Below are 16011 nucleotides of genomic sequence, written 5' to 3' on the forward strand. Positions count from 1 at the left end.
GAAAATTTAACTTGTGAAAGTATCCAATAGTTTCAACTAATTAAAACAGGTTTTAGGAAGGACTCATCCTAAGTAGTGAGAAAAAAATGTATTTATTAAATAGTAAGTTTTGTCATTAAATTTGTCTAGCATATATCTGTTGTGTTTTTCCCCTGATATTTTACATAATGTATATTGTTTTGTATGACCTAATTATTGTACATTAATAATTAAAACAGAAAAAAAGTGCTAATGGATTTACAGCCATAAGACAAAACAGCAGTAATCCAGAATTAAACTCATTTTTAAGACAACTCTTGCTTAGAAGATAAATATGAATATGCAAACCTTGGTAATTTATTTACATCTGGAGTGTTTTGTTGCTGGTGACATTGTTACATTTAATTTAACTTAGCAAATTGTGGTTCTTTCCCTTTGTATGAGTAGGCACCAACTCTCTCCTGGCACTGAAACAATTATTAGGGGACTGGGATTTACAAATATTCCCAGAAAGAGAGAGAATAACATAAAGTTAGACGAAGAGTAGTAGATTTTCTGAGCCTGTTTGGCAAGAGGTAGATAAGAATAAGGCAAACATAGTAATAGGGAGTTCATGAATAACACACGGAAAGAGAACTTACAGGGCTGTGATCAGGAAACGAGAAAAATGAGTCAATATATCTTGTGCCCTAACACTGTATGGAAGAAGAAAATAATTATGAAAATATACACTGGATTTCAAAGGGAAAATAAACCTTCAGTTTTTAGCGTCCCTATGTTTTAGCACTGAGCAACCAGAGAACTTTTGAGATTTCCAAGTGTAAGCTTTCATCTCAGTATTTAGGGCTAGTTTTAATATATTTGGTTCCACTTTTGCTAACTCTTTAAGCCAACTGTGGGACACACTGGTTTTTCTCTCCTTGTGGCGTGCAGCCTGGCTTCCTTTCTCCGGTTCTCTCACTCTTTGGCATAAAAGGAGAAGCAGTGAGAGGACAAGTCTGCCAGAGTAGGAGCCAAGGAACCAAGCTGGATGCCTGCAAGACTGCAGACAAGTTCCTCTGAGCTGCAGGGTGAAGAATTTGAGCCTGCTCCTCCTCCCTTATTATTTGAAAAAACTAAATAGCATTTGCCAGTGTCAATATTACCAAAAATTAGGAATCTACAGGCTGGCAGCAAAGTAGATAGAAGAGTGTGTCTGAATACATCAGTATCTGTATTTTTAAAATACATTTTAATTAGGTACCTTGGACCTGCAGGCATATAGCACTGCTATTTCATCTACATTTGTATTATATCCTCACAAATTATTCTGTTGATCAAATGAAGTCAACAAGAGGACAATAGTTAAGGATCACAGAAACGAAAAAGCCAGTGAGGAAATGTCTGTGAGGCCCTTCACAGGTAGTTTCTACTAATGAGAGGCGACTATATTCTTCAGCTGTGAAGAAGAGCTAGCAGAGTGTAAAACAGACCCACAGAAAAATTCAGAAGATTGTATTTGAAGTCTGGCTTCTCTTTGCTGCTCACTAGCTAGCTATGTCACCTTGGGTAGGGTAGGCACTGCATTTCAGATATTTTCGTTACTTGTAAAACGGAGTTGATGATAAAACCTTTTCCTGCCTTCCATATGGCTTGTTGTGAGATGCAAATAAAATAAACACATAAGAAACTACTTTATAAACTAGAATGTGCTGTCTGCTAAGTTTTATGACTTTCTAGATTTGGGTGTTGTGTTTCTAGCTGCCAAAGGATATTTGTTCATGAAATCCAGATTATTTTAATAAGACTTAGCATACACAATGATTTCTACCTGTTCACCCATTTAATTAACACAAGTTCTACTAGCAAACTCAGTATGAGTTTTACTTTTGTCTTTTTTTGCTGGCATTGCAGAGACTTTTATAGATATGCTAACCAGCTGAGAAACGGTAGGAGACAAGGGTGAGAATAGGAAAAACTGAAAAGTTAGGAAGTGAATGGATAGGCCCTAACACAATAATTAGCCCCTAAAAAAATAGAGGTATTGCTAAAAATTTATAAGACCATCACCAATACGCTCATTCATGTCTTGATACTTTATAATCATAAGGCAGAAGTATGAAGAACACATATAATAATTATGATTTTTATGTTTTCTTCAAATTAGTAGATTTCTTATAAAGTGGGGCAATGTGTGATTTAAAAATAATGGTGTTTTTAGGGCCTTTTAATTGTTATGTTTCCAGAAACATGGAATTATTACCGTGCTAAGGAAATAAATGATACTATCCTGATTCCCCACTGGCATTTATTGCTAAGGACAGTAAGTTCAGAGTGGCGGTGTCTCATCACAACCTCTGCGTTTGGCACCACCAAATATTGTAGTTGACTCACCCAGGCAAAGAAAAAAATAATTCTCAGAAAAACATTTACTTTGTAGGTCAAAATTTTCCTTCAGACCACGCCAATATGGGAAACAGATGCCAGGGACCCCTGGTCTGATTGTCTTTGGAAATATACCAAAAACACCCAAAGTCAAGAGAACCCTGCTTTTTAAGGTACAACAAAAAGACATAGCATAGACAATACTATAAAGAAGAGAATTATGAACAATGGCATAATAGAAATTTGAATAAAATAAGGGATTGGAGTGCAAACAACATGAAGTTTTTTCTTTTTTTAATTATACTTTAACTTTTAGGGTACATGTGCACATTGTGCAGGTTAGTTACATATGTATACATGTGCCATGCTGGTGCGCTGCACCCACTAACTCGTCATCTAGCATTAGGTATATCTCCCGATGCTATCCCTCCCCCCTCCCCCCACCCCACAACAGTCCCCAGAGTGTGATATTCCCCTTCCTGTGTCCATGTGATCTCATTGTTCAGTTCCCACCTATGAGTGAGAATATGCGGTGTTTGGTTTTTTGTTCTTGCGATAGTTTACTGAGAATGATGATTTCCAATTTCATCCATGTCCCTACAAAGGACATGAACTCATCATTTTTTATGGCTGCATAGTATTCCATGGTGTATATGTGCCACATTTTCTTAATCCAGTCTATCATTGTTGGACATTTGGGTTGGTTCCAAGTCTTTGTTATTGTGAATAATGCCGCAATAAACATACGTGTGCATGTGTCTTTATAGCAGCATGATTTATAGTCCTTTGGGTATATACCCAGTAATGGGGTGGCTGGGTCAAATGGTATTTCCAGTTCTAGATCCCTGAGGAATCGCCACACTGACTTCCACAATGGTTGAACTAGTTTACAGTCCCACCAACAGTGTAAAAGTGTTCCTATTTCTCCACATCCTCTCCAGCACCTGTTGTTTCCTGACTTTTTAATGATCGCCATTCTAACTGGTGTGAGATGGTATCTCACTGTGGTTTTGATTTGCATTTCTCTGATGGCAGGTGATGATGGGCATTTTTTCATGTGTTTTTTGGCTGCATAAATGTCTTCCTTTATGCAGCCAAAAAACACATGACTAAAGAGCTTCTGCACAGCAAAAGAAACTACCATCAGAGTGAACAGGCAACCTACGAAATGGGAGAAAATTTTCGCAACCTACTCATCTGACAAAGGGCTAATATCCAGAATCTACAATGAACTCAAACAAATTTACAAGAAAAAAACAAACAACCCCATCAAAAAGTGGGCGAAGGAGATGAAGTTTTTTTCCCAAGCTCCTGTGGTCTGAAAAAAGACATGCTTCTAAGAAAATGTGTTTGTGTGTGGGATGCGTGTTTGTGTGCGTGTTCACAAGCTTGAAATTCAACAAACATGGGAAAGCAATTGTTGTAGGCCATAAGAAAAAAATAGGCAATTTTTATTAAAAAGTGATGCTGGAAATAGATTTAATTGATTAGATTTGAAATACATTTTGTGGCTGAGTATGACCTCTGGTGTTAATCTAGGGAAATTCTCTCACTTATATGCTTTAATGGAACAAAAAGAAGGAAATTTAATTTTCTGAAAGCTTATCACTGGAAGTCATAGCCCTTGATCTGCGTCTTTTTTTTTCCCCCAATGTTTCTTCATTTCCTTCCTCTCTCCTTCTCTCTGTACTCACAAGTATAAATAAGTATCTACTATGTGCAAACTACTATCCACGTGGAAGAATATTGCCTTTGTTGCTTCATTTAACTTTACATGTTACATGTATCTCTACAGTCCTGTGTAGAAAAAAAAGAAATTATGTTATGCACATTTTAAATGTCTACATATAAACTTAAAATTTGTTGACTTTATTAAAAGAGGAATGATGAAAATAAGAACTTCTTAAATGTGCCTGTTATAACCTAATAGTGTAAAATGCCTTAAATAATGAAGTTATGATTCAGACTAAAAATGAAACAAAATTATCTTGTGTTTTTTCATCATCATAGTAATACAGGTTTACCACACTCTCAATATACAGATATTTATTAGCAAGACGGCTGAGTGTGTGTAATCAGTTGATTTCTTAACAGAAAGCCGATAAATGTCTGATTGATTTGCTCTCTGTCCAATCACAGTGAGTTTTACATTATTAAATTATTTTATGAGCTTTTTCAAAATAGTGCTAGCCGGAAGTAGTAGTAGTCTGAGTTTTGGTGTTCCGACAGTCCCTCATGCTGTGGATCAAATTTCCATTTTCTTCTGAATTTTGTGCATTCTATCCTCCTATGTACCCCCTTGAAGAGAAGTGAGAACTCCATGCAACATTGCCATAAATCTCAGTAGGCAATTTCTGAGATGATTATTTCTACATGATTTCTACATGACTAATAGCACTGCAACTAATCCCATATTACAGCATAGAGATATACATGGCAAAAGATACATTTTTGCCTATTATTTTGTTTTTGGAGCCTCTGTTGAAGCCGTGAATTTGCTATTTGACAAAGTCAGTTTGACACAAGGGATGCAGCCATTATTTTTCTTATGACAGTTTAGTAACTGTAGAACCTTATATCTAATTTAATGTTGGCAACAACTATTATGATATTTCAGGGGTGGAGGCTATGTAATCTTTTATCTAAATTTATGAACGGCTAATAAAAATATTTATTAATTTACCATAATGTTCCTTTGAAGTATTTAGATTTGTAAGGATGAATCAAACATTTTCACTCAATCGCTACGTATAGCAACTGGAAAGCTACATAATTTGTTGAAAAGGGTCCTAATACATGTTTGATGGATTTTCCGCATGAGTTGAATTTCTTTTTCAGACCAGAAGGTTAGTAACTTTTCATAGGGAAACTTTCATTTTAATTCAAATTACTTCTCAGGATTGTTTTGAATAGTCATGCTTTCCACACAATTTATGCAGTATCTACTCAGCTGCCCCGAAGACTCAATGAGCTTCGTGATTCTAAACAAGTTTTATTGAATTGCTATTTTGAAGATACAGAACAAAAATAGTAATAGATGATAAAAACAAAATGCTGTCTCTGATTGTTAGCCACTAAATTATATTCTTGACCAAGACCATTGAGAAATTCAATTCCGGACAGTATTAATTAGCTCAAGTCCAGGGCTACGGGACTAAAAGCAGCTGTGCGCCCCCCACCCCTTTTTTTCTGCTGAATGTTTATTTGCACATACAAAAAATTAAAATTGTTTAACATGTGTCCAAAAAACATCATAAAATGAATTATTCATTCCATGACATTGAAAGCACATGCACGCACACTCTTACAAGCAGATACCAGGTAAGCAACTTTAGGGCAGCTGCCGAGTAGAATATCAAGAAATTGGATCCAGCTGAGAATTCCAATTACCTAATGACCTAATGAGGGTGATCCGCTTTCACTCTAATTGCTAGGTCTAATTCGTTGTAATAGTCTTTAGCATGAAAAGCAGGCTTTAAAATAATTTAAAATGGAAACAAATATTCAACGGGCCAATTTCTTTCACCTTTAGGGGGAGACGGGAAGTTGAATTCACAAAGAAATGCAAATGTAAAGACTTAAGATGGAGCAGAAACAAAGAACATAAGGATCACCTAGTGCATTGTGTTGGTACATCTCTTAGAAGAAGACAGCACAGGGAATTTGTGAGACACCAAATGCAATTTTTGTTAGTTTATTAGAGAGTAAATAAATAAATAATGATACCGAACTCCAACAAAACTCCAGCACTGTCCGTGGGCAGCGACTATTCAGCCCAAGCTATCATTCTTAATTTCCCTGCCAGGCTGCGACTACCGGGGTGAATCAGCCCGCGGCAGGCCCCTTTCCCACCCGCCGCTGCAGTTAGGACTTGGCAAAGATGCTCGATATTTGCGTATTTGTGACCGGTCTTTGCTTTGTGTCTGCGCTGCAGGTGAGGAGGAGGAAGAGAAGCAGAAGAGCAGCTGGAGGCCGGCGGTGGCTGAGCAGCCCCCACACCTTTGAGCGAGCCGCCTGCCTCTCCACCGGCAAGGAAGCCCTGGGACCTCCGGATTCGGGCTGCCGGAGGGCCTGAGCGCCAGAGCCCAGGACCCGGCGGCCGGGGGCGCCATCCCCTCATGTTCTGGAGAAGGCGCAAATGTGAGCTGGCGGTAGCGGGGAAAGCCCTCCGCCCCCGCCAGGGGGGACCCGGGAAGCCCGGCCGGCTCTGCCGGCAGACTGCGGGGATCCCCTCCTCCGGCCCCGCCCCCACCCACCCCCGGCCGGGGTGCTGAGGCGGTTAACCCTACCCGCGCCGCAGCGCACTTGGGCTAGAGCGCCGCGCACCCAATCCAGATTCCAGAGCCTGCCGGCTGGGAAAGATCCGGTCTCGGGGTCGGCTATGATCCCGCAGCGGCCAAGGCAGGGCTCAGGCCCCGGGATTCTCCCCACATGCTGCTGCACTGGCGCAGCCGGTCGCCAAACTTTTTCTCCCCAAAGCCAGTGCCCCCGCAGTTACTTGGCGGGCAGCCGGCAGCCCACTCTCGGCGGGATGATCTGGGAGAAGCGGGCGTGGGACGAGGGGGCTGCTGTTTTGCAGCCCTGCGAGGCGTGCAGTCGGAGAAGTGGTCGGGGTTCCACACCGTCCCTGAGCCTGCCCCCTGGCCAAGGTGGCCCGACGTGCTGCAGTGGCTGGCGCAGGTGATCCGGGCAGCGCGTCCGGCACTAGTCAAGGGGGCAGCGGCACGGGAGGGAGGGGCGCCTTTCTCTTTTCTCCTCCCCCTGCAGCCCAGCTGCACTGCGTGGGGGCTCTCCACCTCCACGCAATCAGCCGGCGGAATCCCTGCCCTGGAGCGCCCTGGCTCTGGACTGCACCCCCCTAGGGTTTGTCCTGCAGATTCCCCTCCCCATCTTTCTCTGCCACACACGCTTCCCTAAGCCGCGCGCGCCGCAAACTCAGTCTCGGTCCCCGCAGGTGATGTCATGCCCATTGTTTTGGTGCGCCCAACCAATCGGACTCGCCGCCTGGATTCTACCGGAGCCGGCATGGGCCCTTCCTCGCACCAGCAGCAGGAGTCCCTGCTCCCGACCATAACGCATTGCGCAGGGTGCACCACCGCTTGGTCTCCCTGCAGCTTTAACAGCCCTGACATGGAAACCCCATTGCAGTTCCAGCGCGGCTTCTTCCCAGAGCAGCCGCCGCCGCCGCCGCGCTCCTCACACCTGCATTGCCAGCAGCAGCAACAGAGCCAGGACAAGCCGTGCCCGCCCTTCGCGCCCCTCCCGCACCCTCACCACCACCCGCACCTCGCGCACCAGCAGCCGGCCAGCGGCGGCAGCAGCCCATGCCTCCGGTGCAACAGCTGCGCCTCCTCCGGTGCCCCGGCAGCGGGGGCGGGAGATAACCTGTCCCTGCTGCTCCGCACCTCCTCGCCCGGCGGCGCCTTCCGGACCCGCACCTCCTCGCCGCTGTCGGGCTCTTCCTGCTGCTGCTGCTGCTGCTCGTCGCGCCGGGGCAGTCAGCTCAATGTGAGCGAGCTGACGCCGTCCAGCCATGCCAGTGCGCTCCGGCAGCAGTACGCGCAGCAGTCCGCGTCCGCCTCCCAGTACCACCAGTGCCACAGTCTGCAGCCCGCCGCCAGCCCCACGGGCAGCCTCGGCAGTCTGGGCTCCGGGCCCCCGCTCTCGCACCACCACCACCACCCGCACCCGGCGCACCACCAGCACCACCAGCCCCAGGCGCGCCGCGAGAGCAACCCCTTCACCGAAATAGCCATGAGCAGCTGCAGGTACAACGGGGGCGTTATGCGGCCGCTCAGCAACTTGAGCGCGTCCCGCCGGAACCTGCACGAGATGGACTCAGAGGCGCAGCCCCTGCAGCACCCCGCGTCTGTCGGAGGAGGTGGCGGCGCGTCCTCCCCGTCTGCAGCCGCTGCCGCCGCCGCCGCTGCTTCGTCCTCAGCCCCCGAGATCGTGGTGTCTAAGCCCGAGCACAACAACTCCAACAACCTGGCGCTCTATGGAACCGGCGGCGGAGGCAGCACTGGAGGAGGCGGCGGCGGTGGCGGGAGCGGGCACGGCAGCAGCAGTGGCACCAAGTCCAGCAAAAAGAAAAACCAGAACATCGGCTACAAGCTGGGCCACCGGCGCGCCCTGTTCGAAAAGCGCAAGCGGCTCAGCGACTACGCGCTCATCTTCGGCATGTTCGGCATCGTGGTCATGGTCATCGAGACCGAGCTGTCGTGGGGCGCCTACGACAAGGTACAGGCTTGAACCCCAGCCCACGCTACCGGAGTCGGGCACTGGGTGGTTGGGATGGGCACTGGCGGGAACCCTTTGCGTGCGGATCCCTAGCCTCTCCGGGACGATCAAGGGAGCCCGCCAGGACAGCGGGCGCGTCTAGGACGCGCATCCGTAGTCAGCTAAACAACTCGGAGATGAACCCTTCCCGCGTGCAGCCAAAGTTCTCGAGGCAGTTAAGAGTGCTCAGCGCATTCGGGCACCTTAAGTAAGTGGTTCTGGAAGTCGGTGGGGAAACCATTTGTAATTCATCCCCTCGTGAATTATGTTTAGAAGGGCCCTTTCAACCCGCTCTCTTGAACTCAGAAGTAAGTTCCTCTGGTTTTGCTAGCCTGGAGCAGCGGCGCTCGCTTCGGTCCTCTATGGCGTGGACCCAGCAGCCCAGCCACGCGTCTTCCCAGTCTTTCCAGGTCTACTCTCGTCTCTTTTGGTTTTGAGGCCGAGTGATCTGACAGATCACAGAGCCAAGACAGGTGCACCCCTCTCCCCTTATCTTCCTTCTGTGAGTTCAGGTCCACCTGTGCGGGACTGACTGACTCTGGGGACGTGGAAGGCGGTTAAAAGTGCTTCTTTCTTAAAAGTGCTTCTGTCTGACTGTGTTGCAGGCGTCGCTGTATTCCTTAGCTCTGAAATGCCTTATCAGTCTCTCCACGATCATCCTGCTCGGTCTGATCATCGTGTACCACGCCAGGGAAATACAGGTAACTTAGGTCCTGCTGTTTATGAATGACCCAAAGCCCTACAGTCAGCCTAGAGAAACGCAAGGCAGCAGAGGCTTTTTTCAAGCCGTCATGTCCTTGCTTGAGGTTACAGAAGACACATGCTGTATTGTTACCGTTAGCACCTGACCTGTTCTTTCAGGAAGTGGAAAACAACACAAGGCAGGGTAGCATATAAACATGCAGCATTTTCTGAGGTGTATTTGTTGGACCCTTAAGATTTTCACTTCTCTTCAGTAGGTGGATCCTTTTCTCCAGATCAGTCACATTTTGTTCCTTAAGGCCAGTTATGCTCTAGTTTTAATCTGGAATGAACTCGTGTTCTTGTTTGAGACACCTCTTCCTGGTGGGTGCATCATTATGGGAGATTGTCTCTATCTATATAATCTTCTGTAATTTAGCATAGAGAAGAAAACTGGGTGATGAGTTGCTGGCTAATTTATATAAATGAGATATGGGAAAAGATCTAACCCCTTCCTAAATCCCCCACCATTAAAAAAAACTGTTGTAAGTTTAGAATGCAAATTCTGTGTATCCAGTCATGAAGTATTTTTTAAAATGTAATTTAAGAGTTAAGGCCACTGTCCTTGTGAGTTTTTTTTTTTTTTGAAAATATTTATTTTGTTTAAATGCAGCCAGGAGCTCTATATTTGACTGTTAGTATCCATATCAGAATGCTCTATAAAACTTAGGGGTCATCTTGTCAGTTGTTAGCCTACACAGGAATATTAAGGCTTTTAAATTAAAATAAGTATAGAGTTTTCAAAAATTAGATTGGGACTTTTTTCAGCTTAGAATTTACACTGTGTGGGAGGCGCGGTGGCTCAGGCCTGTGGTCCTGGTGCATGAGAATTTGCACTATGTATTTTCTGAGTTTTTTTTTTTCTTTTTTGAGCGGTTGTTAGACATTTGGTGGTACTTTGAGACCCTTAATTTAGGCCATCTTCCTTTAGACTGCCTCAGATTTAAGCTGCCTTTCAATTTAAAATCTTATATAGGATTTGCCATTGAAGTAATTTAGTATTAATTTAAATTAAATTAATTTTAAATTAGTAATTAGCAAACAGAAAGTAAATATGGAAGAAATCGTTTTTAATTATGCCCAGACAAAATAGTGATGCACATTACTCCAAGTGCAGAGGGAGAAATTACTTCACCTTGCCTTTATACTTGTAAAACTTTGAAAAATGTGTTTCTGAAGGGATGAAGTTGGAGAATCATAATTAGAAAGAGTGAGACTACTCAGAAATAAATTACAAAACTGCACTGACAAAATGAGATGAACACACATTTGAATTTTTTAAAGTTTTAACAGTTTACATAGATTCATCTTTAATTCAATACTAGTGATGGTTGGGCTTTTGAGATTATTATGAACATTTTAAAGTGATACTAAAATATAACTTAAACATTAGAAATTTATCTTTTCATTTTGACTTGAAGAGTAGACAATTAGAGCTGGAAGGAACAAAATAGGTTTAATGGTCCTTTGACTCAGTTTACAGATAAGGAATCTGAAATCAGCAGAGGTAGCTTGCCGGGCCACACAGCTAGACAGTACACAGTGAGAACCAGCCCTATCCTAGCTTCCAGGCCATAATGCTTCCTCTGCGAGCTGCTGCTACATGCCAAAAACTGTGAAACGTGGATATTTCTTTTTCTGCAGTTTCCCTCTAAATCCAAAAGTTTGGTATATAAATTCAGTTAAACTTAAAAGATCATTCCAAAATGTTCTTACATATTTTTAAAAATCAAGTTAACTTGAAAAATGTTTTGTTTGGAGGACAGTCGTTTTGCTTAATGATTCTGAAATGAGAGATCTTCCTGGGTTTTATTAAATATCAGCTTTGTGTTATTGCCTGTTCCTTGTGAAAATCACACAGCTAAAGAAACATTCATGGGGGAGGACATTTGCTGGTATTAACATCAAAAACAAAGTGTCTTGAAAACACTGACCTTTAAGAATTATTGGGAGATTTTTTGAAGTAATTCATAGGAGTCTAAGAGCTACCAAATGTTAACTATTTGAAAAAATTGATATCATATTAGAACACTTAAAATTTACAGAAGTTAATAAAAAATCATATTTTTATAGATTAATGCTTGAAAGCGTTCCACTCATTGGCTAATTTTGAGGACCATTTCAATTATGCATATGCACATATATTTTGATTAGGGTATGTATTGCATGGGTGAGAAAAATGACATGGAATGACCCTCCACGGCAAATATGCACAGTGAACTTCCTTACTGTTGGTCAACATAAATGTTATAGAATGATATGTTTTAAAATTCGGTTTATTTTATATGATATGTGGTTTCTATTAAACCCACTATACTTAAGATAATTTCAAAATAGATGCTTGGGTCATGTCATTTAATTAATTTGGATGTAGCTTTTTTACTCGGTGTATTATCTAGAGGGATTTCTCCTTTAAGCTGAAGCTCCAAATTCTTATCTGAGATGCTTTTATTAAAAAATAAATAAATAAAATGGAGAAGGGCCAAATAAATATGAAGACCCTGAACTGGAAGTCAAGAACCAGAAAAAGGTAAAGATGTTCTAATTTGTCCAGAGAAGAGCGTCAGCAGGGCTGTCAAATACCTTATTCTGAAACGCAATGAAACCAACTGCTCAGGCTTATGTATATGCATGGAAAATGATGAATTGCCCCCCGCCCTCCTTTTTTACTTATTGATGTCACTGCTGTGGGTATATATGTTTTTTCATAAAAAGTTTTAAGCTAATGAGCACTTCTCAGCTCACGCTAAATAATTCCAAATATATCAATTAGCTTTGAGTTAAGAAACTAAATGCAAGGTTATACTGCCATTCATAGCGTGTCCTTGGATGTAGCATATAATCTAAAAGGACAGTTTTGCTTTTTCTTTTTAGCATTCAGTATGATAATCAGATAGTAAAAGCTCGCCAGTGCAGATTTCTGGTGCATGATATGATTTCTCACTGCATTCAGGAAAAGTAAGTGTTATAGCTGACTTTCTGGCTCTATGTCCTCTGGAATTGCTTAATGAAGCAAGAGGAGGCCCTGACATTTTCATGGAGAACCTTGGAAAGCAGATCCGGGTGACCTTTTATAAAATGTTTATACACACTCTGGCAAAATAAGATGGTTCAGGTGAGTCATAGACGGAAGTGCTTGTATTAAAACAGTATGATGGGGAGGCTTTGTAAGATACCAGCTCAGTAAATTTCAGCTTTGGTGTCATTTTTCAGTACCACAGACAGCTCAGTGCACCAGGCAACAATTTTGTTCATTTTACTAATTACTTTTATACCTCACTACCAAAAATGAAATCACATTTTGGTCGTAATACTTATAAAACATCAGATTTAGTAGGAGTAATTTTTAGCTAAGGAGATGTTAGACTTTTTCAGGTGATATTGAACTTGTTTTCTATATCAGTAAAGCTAAAAAATAAATGAACACATAAATTTTAATAAATGCCTATGTATCATGACCTTATGACAAAAGAAAACATAATAGCGATTATTTTTATACAATTTGGAAAGGTCCCTTGATACTAAGTAAGTAGCCTTCCTACCTCAAGTCTCAAGGTCAAATTATAGGTAAAACAGAAGCATGCTTTTCAGTGACTTTTTTTTTTTTTACCCCACCCCACAGTGGGGTTGGAGATGCATCTCTGATGGATAAAGTACAAAACGGAGTTCAACTATCCTTTAAGATCTTCAGCATCTGAAATTTTCAATGTAGCTTCCACTGCATCTTTTCAGCTTTAGTATACTATTATTTTTCTTATAGAGGTAATTTTAGATGAAAGAGTTGTTTAGTACTTTGAGGTAGGCAAACATAAGATTCTAAGCAGGGACAGAAAACCCCTTGGACTAGTGCCTGATCTTTCTGGTTCTCATGGGTCCTGGAAGAATGGCAGATGATATACTTTGAATTGGAAAACATTTTTATTTGTTTGTTTTTGTAATGTACAGCTGACTTTTGAACAACATGGGTGAACTGTGTGGATCCACTTATACACAGGTTTTTTTTTTTTCAGTAAATATAGTGGGCCCTCCATATCCATGGGTTCTGCATCAGCAAAAATACAGTATTCACTGGCTGTGAAACCCTCACGCAGATGGTTGACTTTTCATTTATGTGGGTTGCAAAGTGCTGAAAGACTTAAGTATACATGGATTTTGGTGTCTGTGGGATTCCTGGAACTAATCCCCTGTGGTTACCAAGGGACAACTGTAATTATATAATAAATAGCATTAGGAGAAGCAACAATGTTTGTCATCTTTTATGATGGAATAACTCTTTTCATCATCTTTAGAGTTAGCTTTTCAGAGATGGCTCTATAGCTCTATAATCGGAAGAACAGTAATGAAAATTTCTCTTCATTCGTGCACCAAGGCCACAGAAAACAGGAAAGAGTGAGTGAGGGTGGGGGCCTCACCTGGACTAGTTGGGGAGGGGTGGTCCCTGTCTACTAGTAGGCTCTGTGGTTTGCTATGTGAAGGCTCAAATCTGAAGAAGAAAGAAAGAATGTTCCCTTTGCTACTTCTACAGAGAGCAAACAGGTGTTTGCAGACCATGCAGAAAATACTGCATATAGTTTACTATTTTTATTAATAAAATAACCAATACACATAATAAAAACAGTACAGCAGACTTTAGAATAAAAAGTGAAAGTCGCTTTCTCTCAGTCATGTTTCTCAGAGGTAACCACTTTTAAGTTATATATATATACCTTCAGAATTTCAATACGGAATATTTAGGAATACACCCATACCTTGCTTATATTCTGTATTATATCTTGGAGGTTTATCCTCAGCAGCAGTAGGGACCTATTTCATTTTTTTTTAGCAGGTACATGAGATCCTATTCAATGGATGTACTGTGGTTTACTTCACCAGCCCTGATCTGAGAGCTGATAGGCAAATTGGAGTTTTCTAAGTTTTTGCTGTTACAAGTAATATTAAAATGAACATCCTTATATATTTATTTTAATCTATTTAGAGTATATACATATGGTAAATTTTCAGCAGTGAGACCGCTGAATCAAAGGGAGTTTGCATTTTAAATGGAAAGGTATTGCCCACTAGTTCTCTAGAAAGGCCGTCAGAGTTTATGTCTCTGCTTTCCCACACGTTATTCCTCCACAGCCTTGTCAACACTGGATGCTATAAAAAGATTTATTAAAGAAATCTAAAAAGTTTACCATTTTCTTGCAAAACATTTTTTGGTGACAAATTGTTTAAGGACAAAGCTCAAGGCCTCAGGCTTCTTTGCATCTATTTTGTAATATCAGTGCGTTATCTAATCTGCCAGTAAATGGAGTTATCAGAAGCAAATGTTTCCCAAGTTTTATTATCTCAGTTAAAAAAATTTGGAGGAGGTTGTTGAAGATGAAGGAAGCTAAAGAAGTAGAAGAAATTATCTTGGATTGGTCTTAAGTTTTCTGCTATGGTAGTTTCATGTACCTATGAGGTGGATAAAAATTACAGCAACAGGTTGAAGGTAAGACTCCAAAAGATAGTGAGGTAGAAAACTTGCCTGAATTCCTTTGTTGAGTGGTGTTCAGCTCAGTGACTGATGTCTATATTGCCAGCATCCTCTATATCAGAAGTAATGAGATGCTCAGTCCCTTTGACTTTGTGTATACACTGTAGTAACGAAATCACTCAGGACTAATTTTCTCCGCCTGCTTGTGTAAAGATCTCTGCATTATTAATGGGTGTAACGCTAAATAAAGCTATCCTGGTGTGTTTACAGAGCAGCATCACAAATGAATGAAGAGTGGAACTTTAGGTTTACCACAAATGGGTTTTCTAGAGTATCCAACCTGTTTCTGGGCCATGTTTTGTACAGTTCAGAGATAAGGGCACTGTGGGCTGTCATCCCAAACCACGTTTGGCAGGGAGCACCAAGGCAGCCTGCGTTGATTTAACTTCAGAGAAGTTATATTCAGTTAGGATAGGAAGTGGTTTTGTGGGGTTGTTTTAGAGAGAATTTCTACTCATTAAGAAATAATATAATATTTGCTACTTTGGGAGTACATTTTCAACCTGAAACTCCTTAAGAATTCTATTTATAAAACTGGAAAACACATGGAGGGATCTTAATTATTATTGGGCCCAGTATCCCACCCAGCATGAGAATGTCCTTTATGTCATTGTTAATAAAAGTGAGTCACCCAGTTCCTGCTTAAACTCTTTTCCCAAGATTGGCAGTTCATACACGTACAAGGCTGTTTCATTCTTAGCTCTTATTTTTAGTAAGATTTTATGTTCAGGTGAAGTCTCATTTTATTTATTCCATATTCAGCATTTTAAAAGTTTTTGAGGTCTGCAAATGCAATGAGGAATAAGACAGGAGGGGCCCTTTCCTCTTGGAGCTGATATTCCAAGGAGGAGGGGTTAAAGAGAGACAAAAAATTAATAATAAACAAAATTTTTGGAAGTTGTGATAAATTCCCTAGAGGAGAGACAAAGGGCTGAGATAGAAAGTTGGGAGGCAACGGTTGCATACATCAGACAGGACCATCAAGGGAGGACTTTCTGAGAAAGTGACATTTAAACTGAGACATAAAGGGAAAGAAGTATCCAGTATTGCCAGAGTCTGGGAACTACCTGTGTGAAGGCCTTATGACCAGGAATTTACTGTGCTTAAGCAAATGAGAGCAAACCAGC

General features: G+C 41.8%; 1 protein-coding gene across 4 annotated transcripts in view; it reads left to right on the forward strand.

Annotated features, from left to right (window-relative positions):
* The window catches only part of KCNN2 (potassium calcium-activated channel subfamily N member 2), a 442874-nt gene that overhangs the window by 296444 nt on the left and 130419 nt on the right, over positions 1-16011 (forward strand). For 2 of the 4 annotated variants that reach the window (XM_063810585.1, XM_063810584.1), the window contains exons 3-5: positions 6278-6483; positions 7298-8583; positions 9228-9323. In XM_063810585.1, coding sequence (XP_063666655.1) covers positions 6462-6483; positions 7298-8583; positions 9228-9323 — 1404 coding nt within the window. In that variant the 5' untranslated portion in view covers positions 6278-6461. Of the gene's footprint in view, positions 1-6277; positions 6484-7234; positions 8584-9227; positions 9324-16011 lie in introns of those variants that run through there. The other 2 variants (XM_517882.9, XM_054684531.2) reach the window with 2 other exon arrangements.

The sequence above is a fragment of the Pan troglodytes genome, chromosome 4 (genome assembly GCF_028858775.2).
Source record: "Pan troglodytes isolate AG18354 chromosome 4, NHGRI_mPanTro3-v2.0_pri, whole genome shotgun sequence".
Taxonomy (NCBI): domain Eukaryota; kingdom Metazoa; phylum Chordata; class Mammalia; order Primates; family Hominidae; genus Pan; species Pan troglodytes.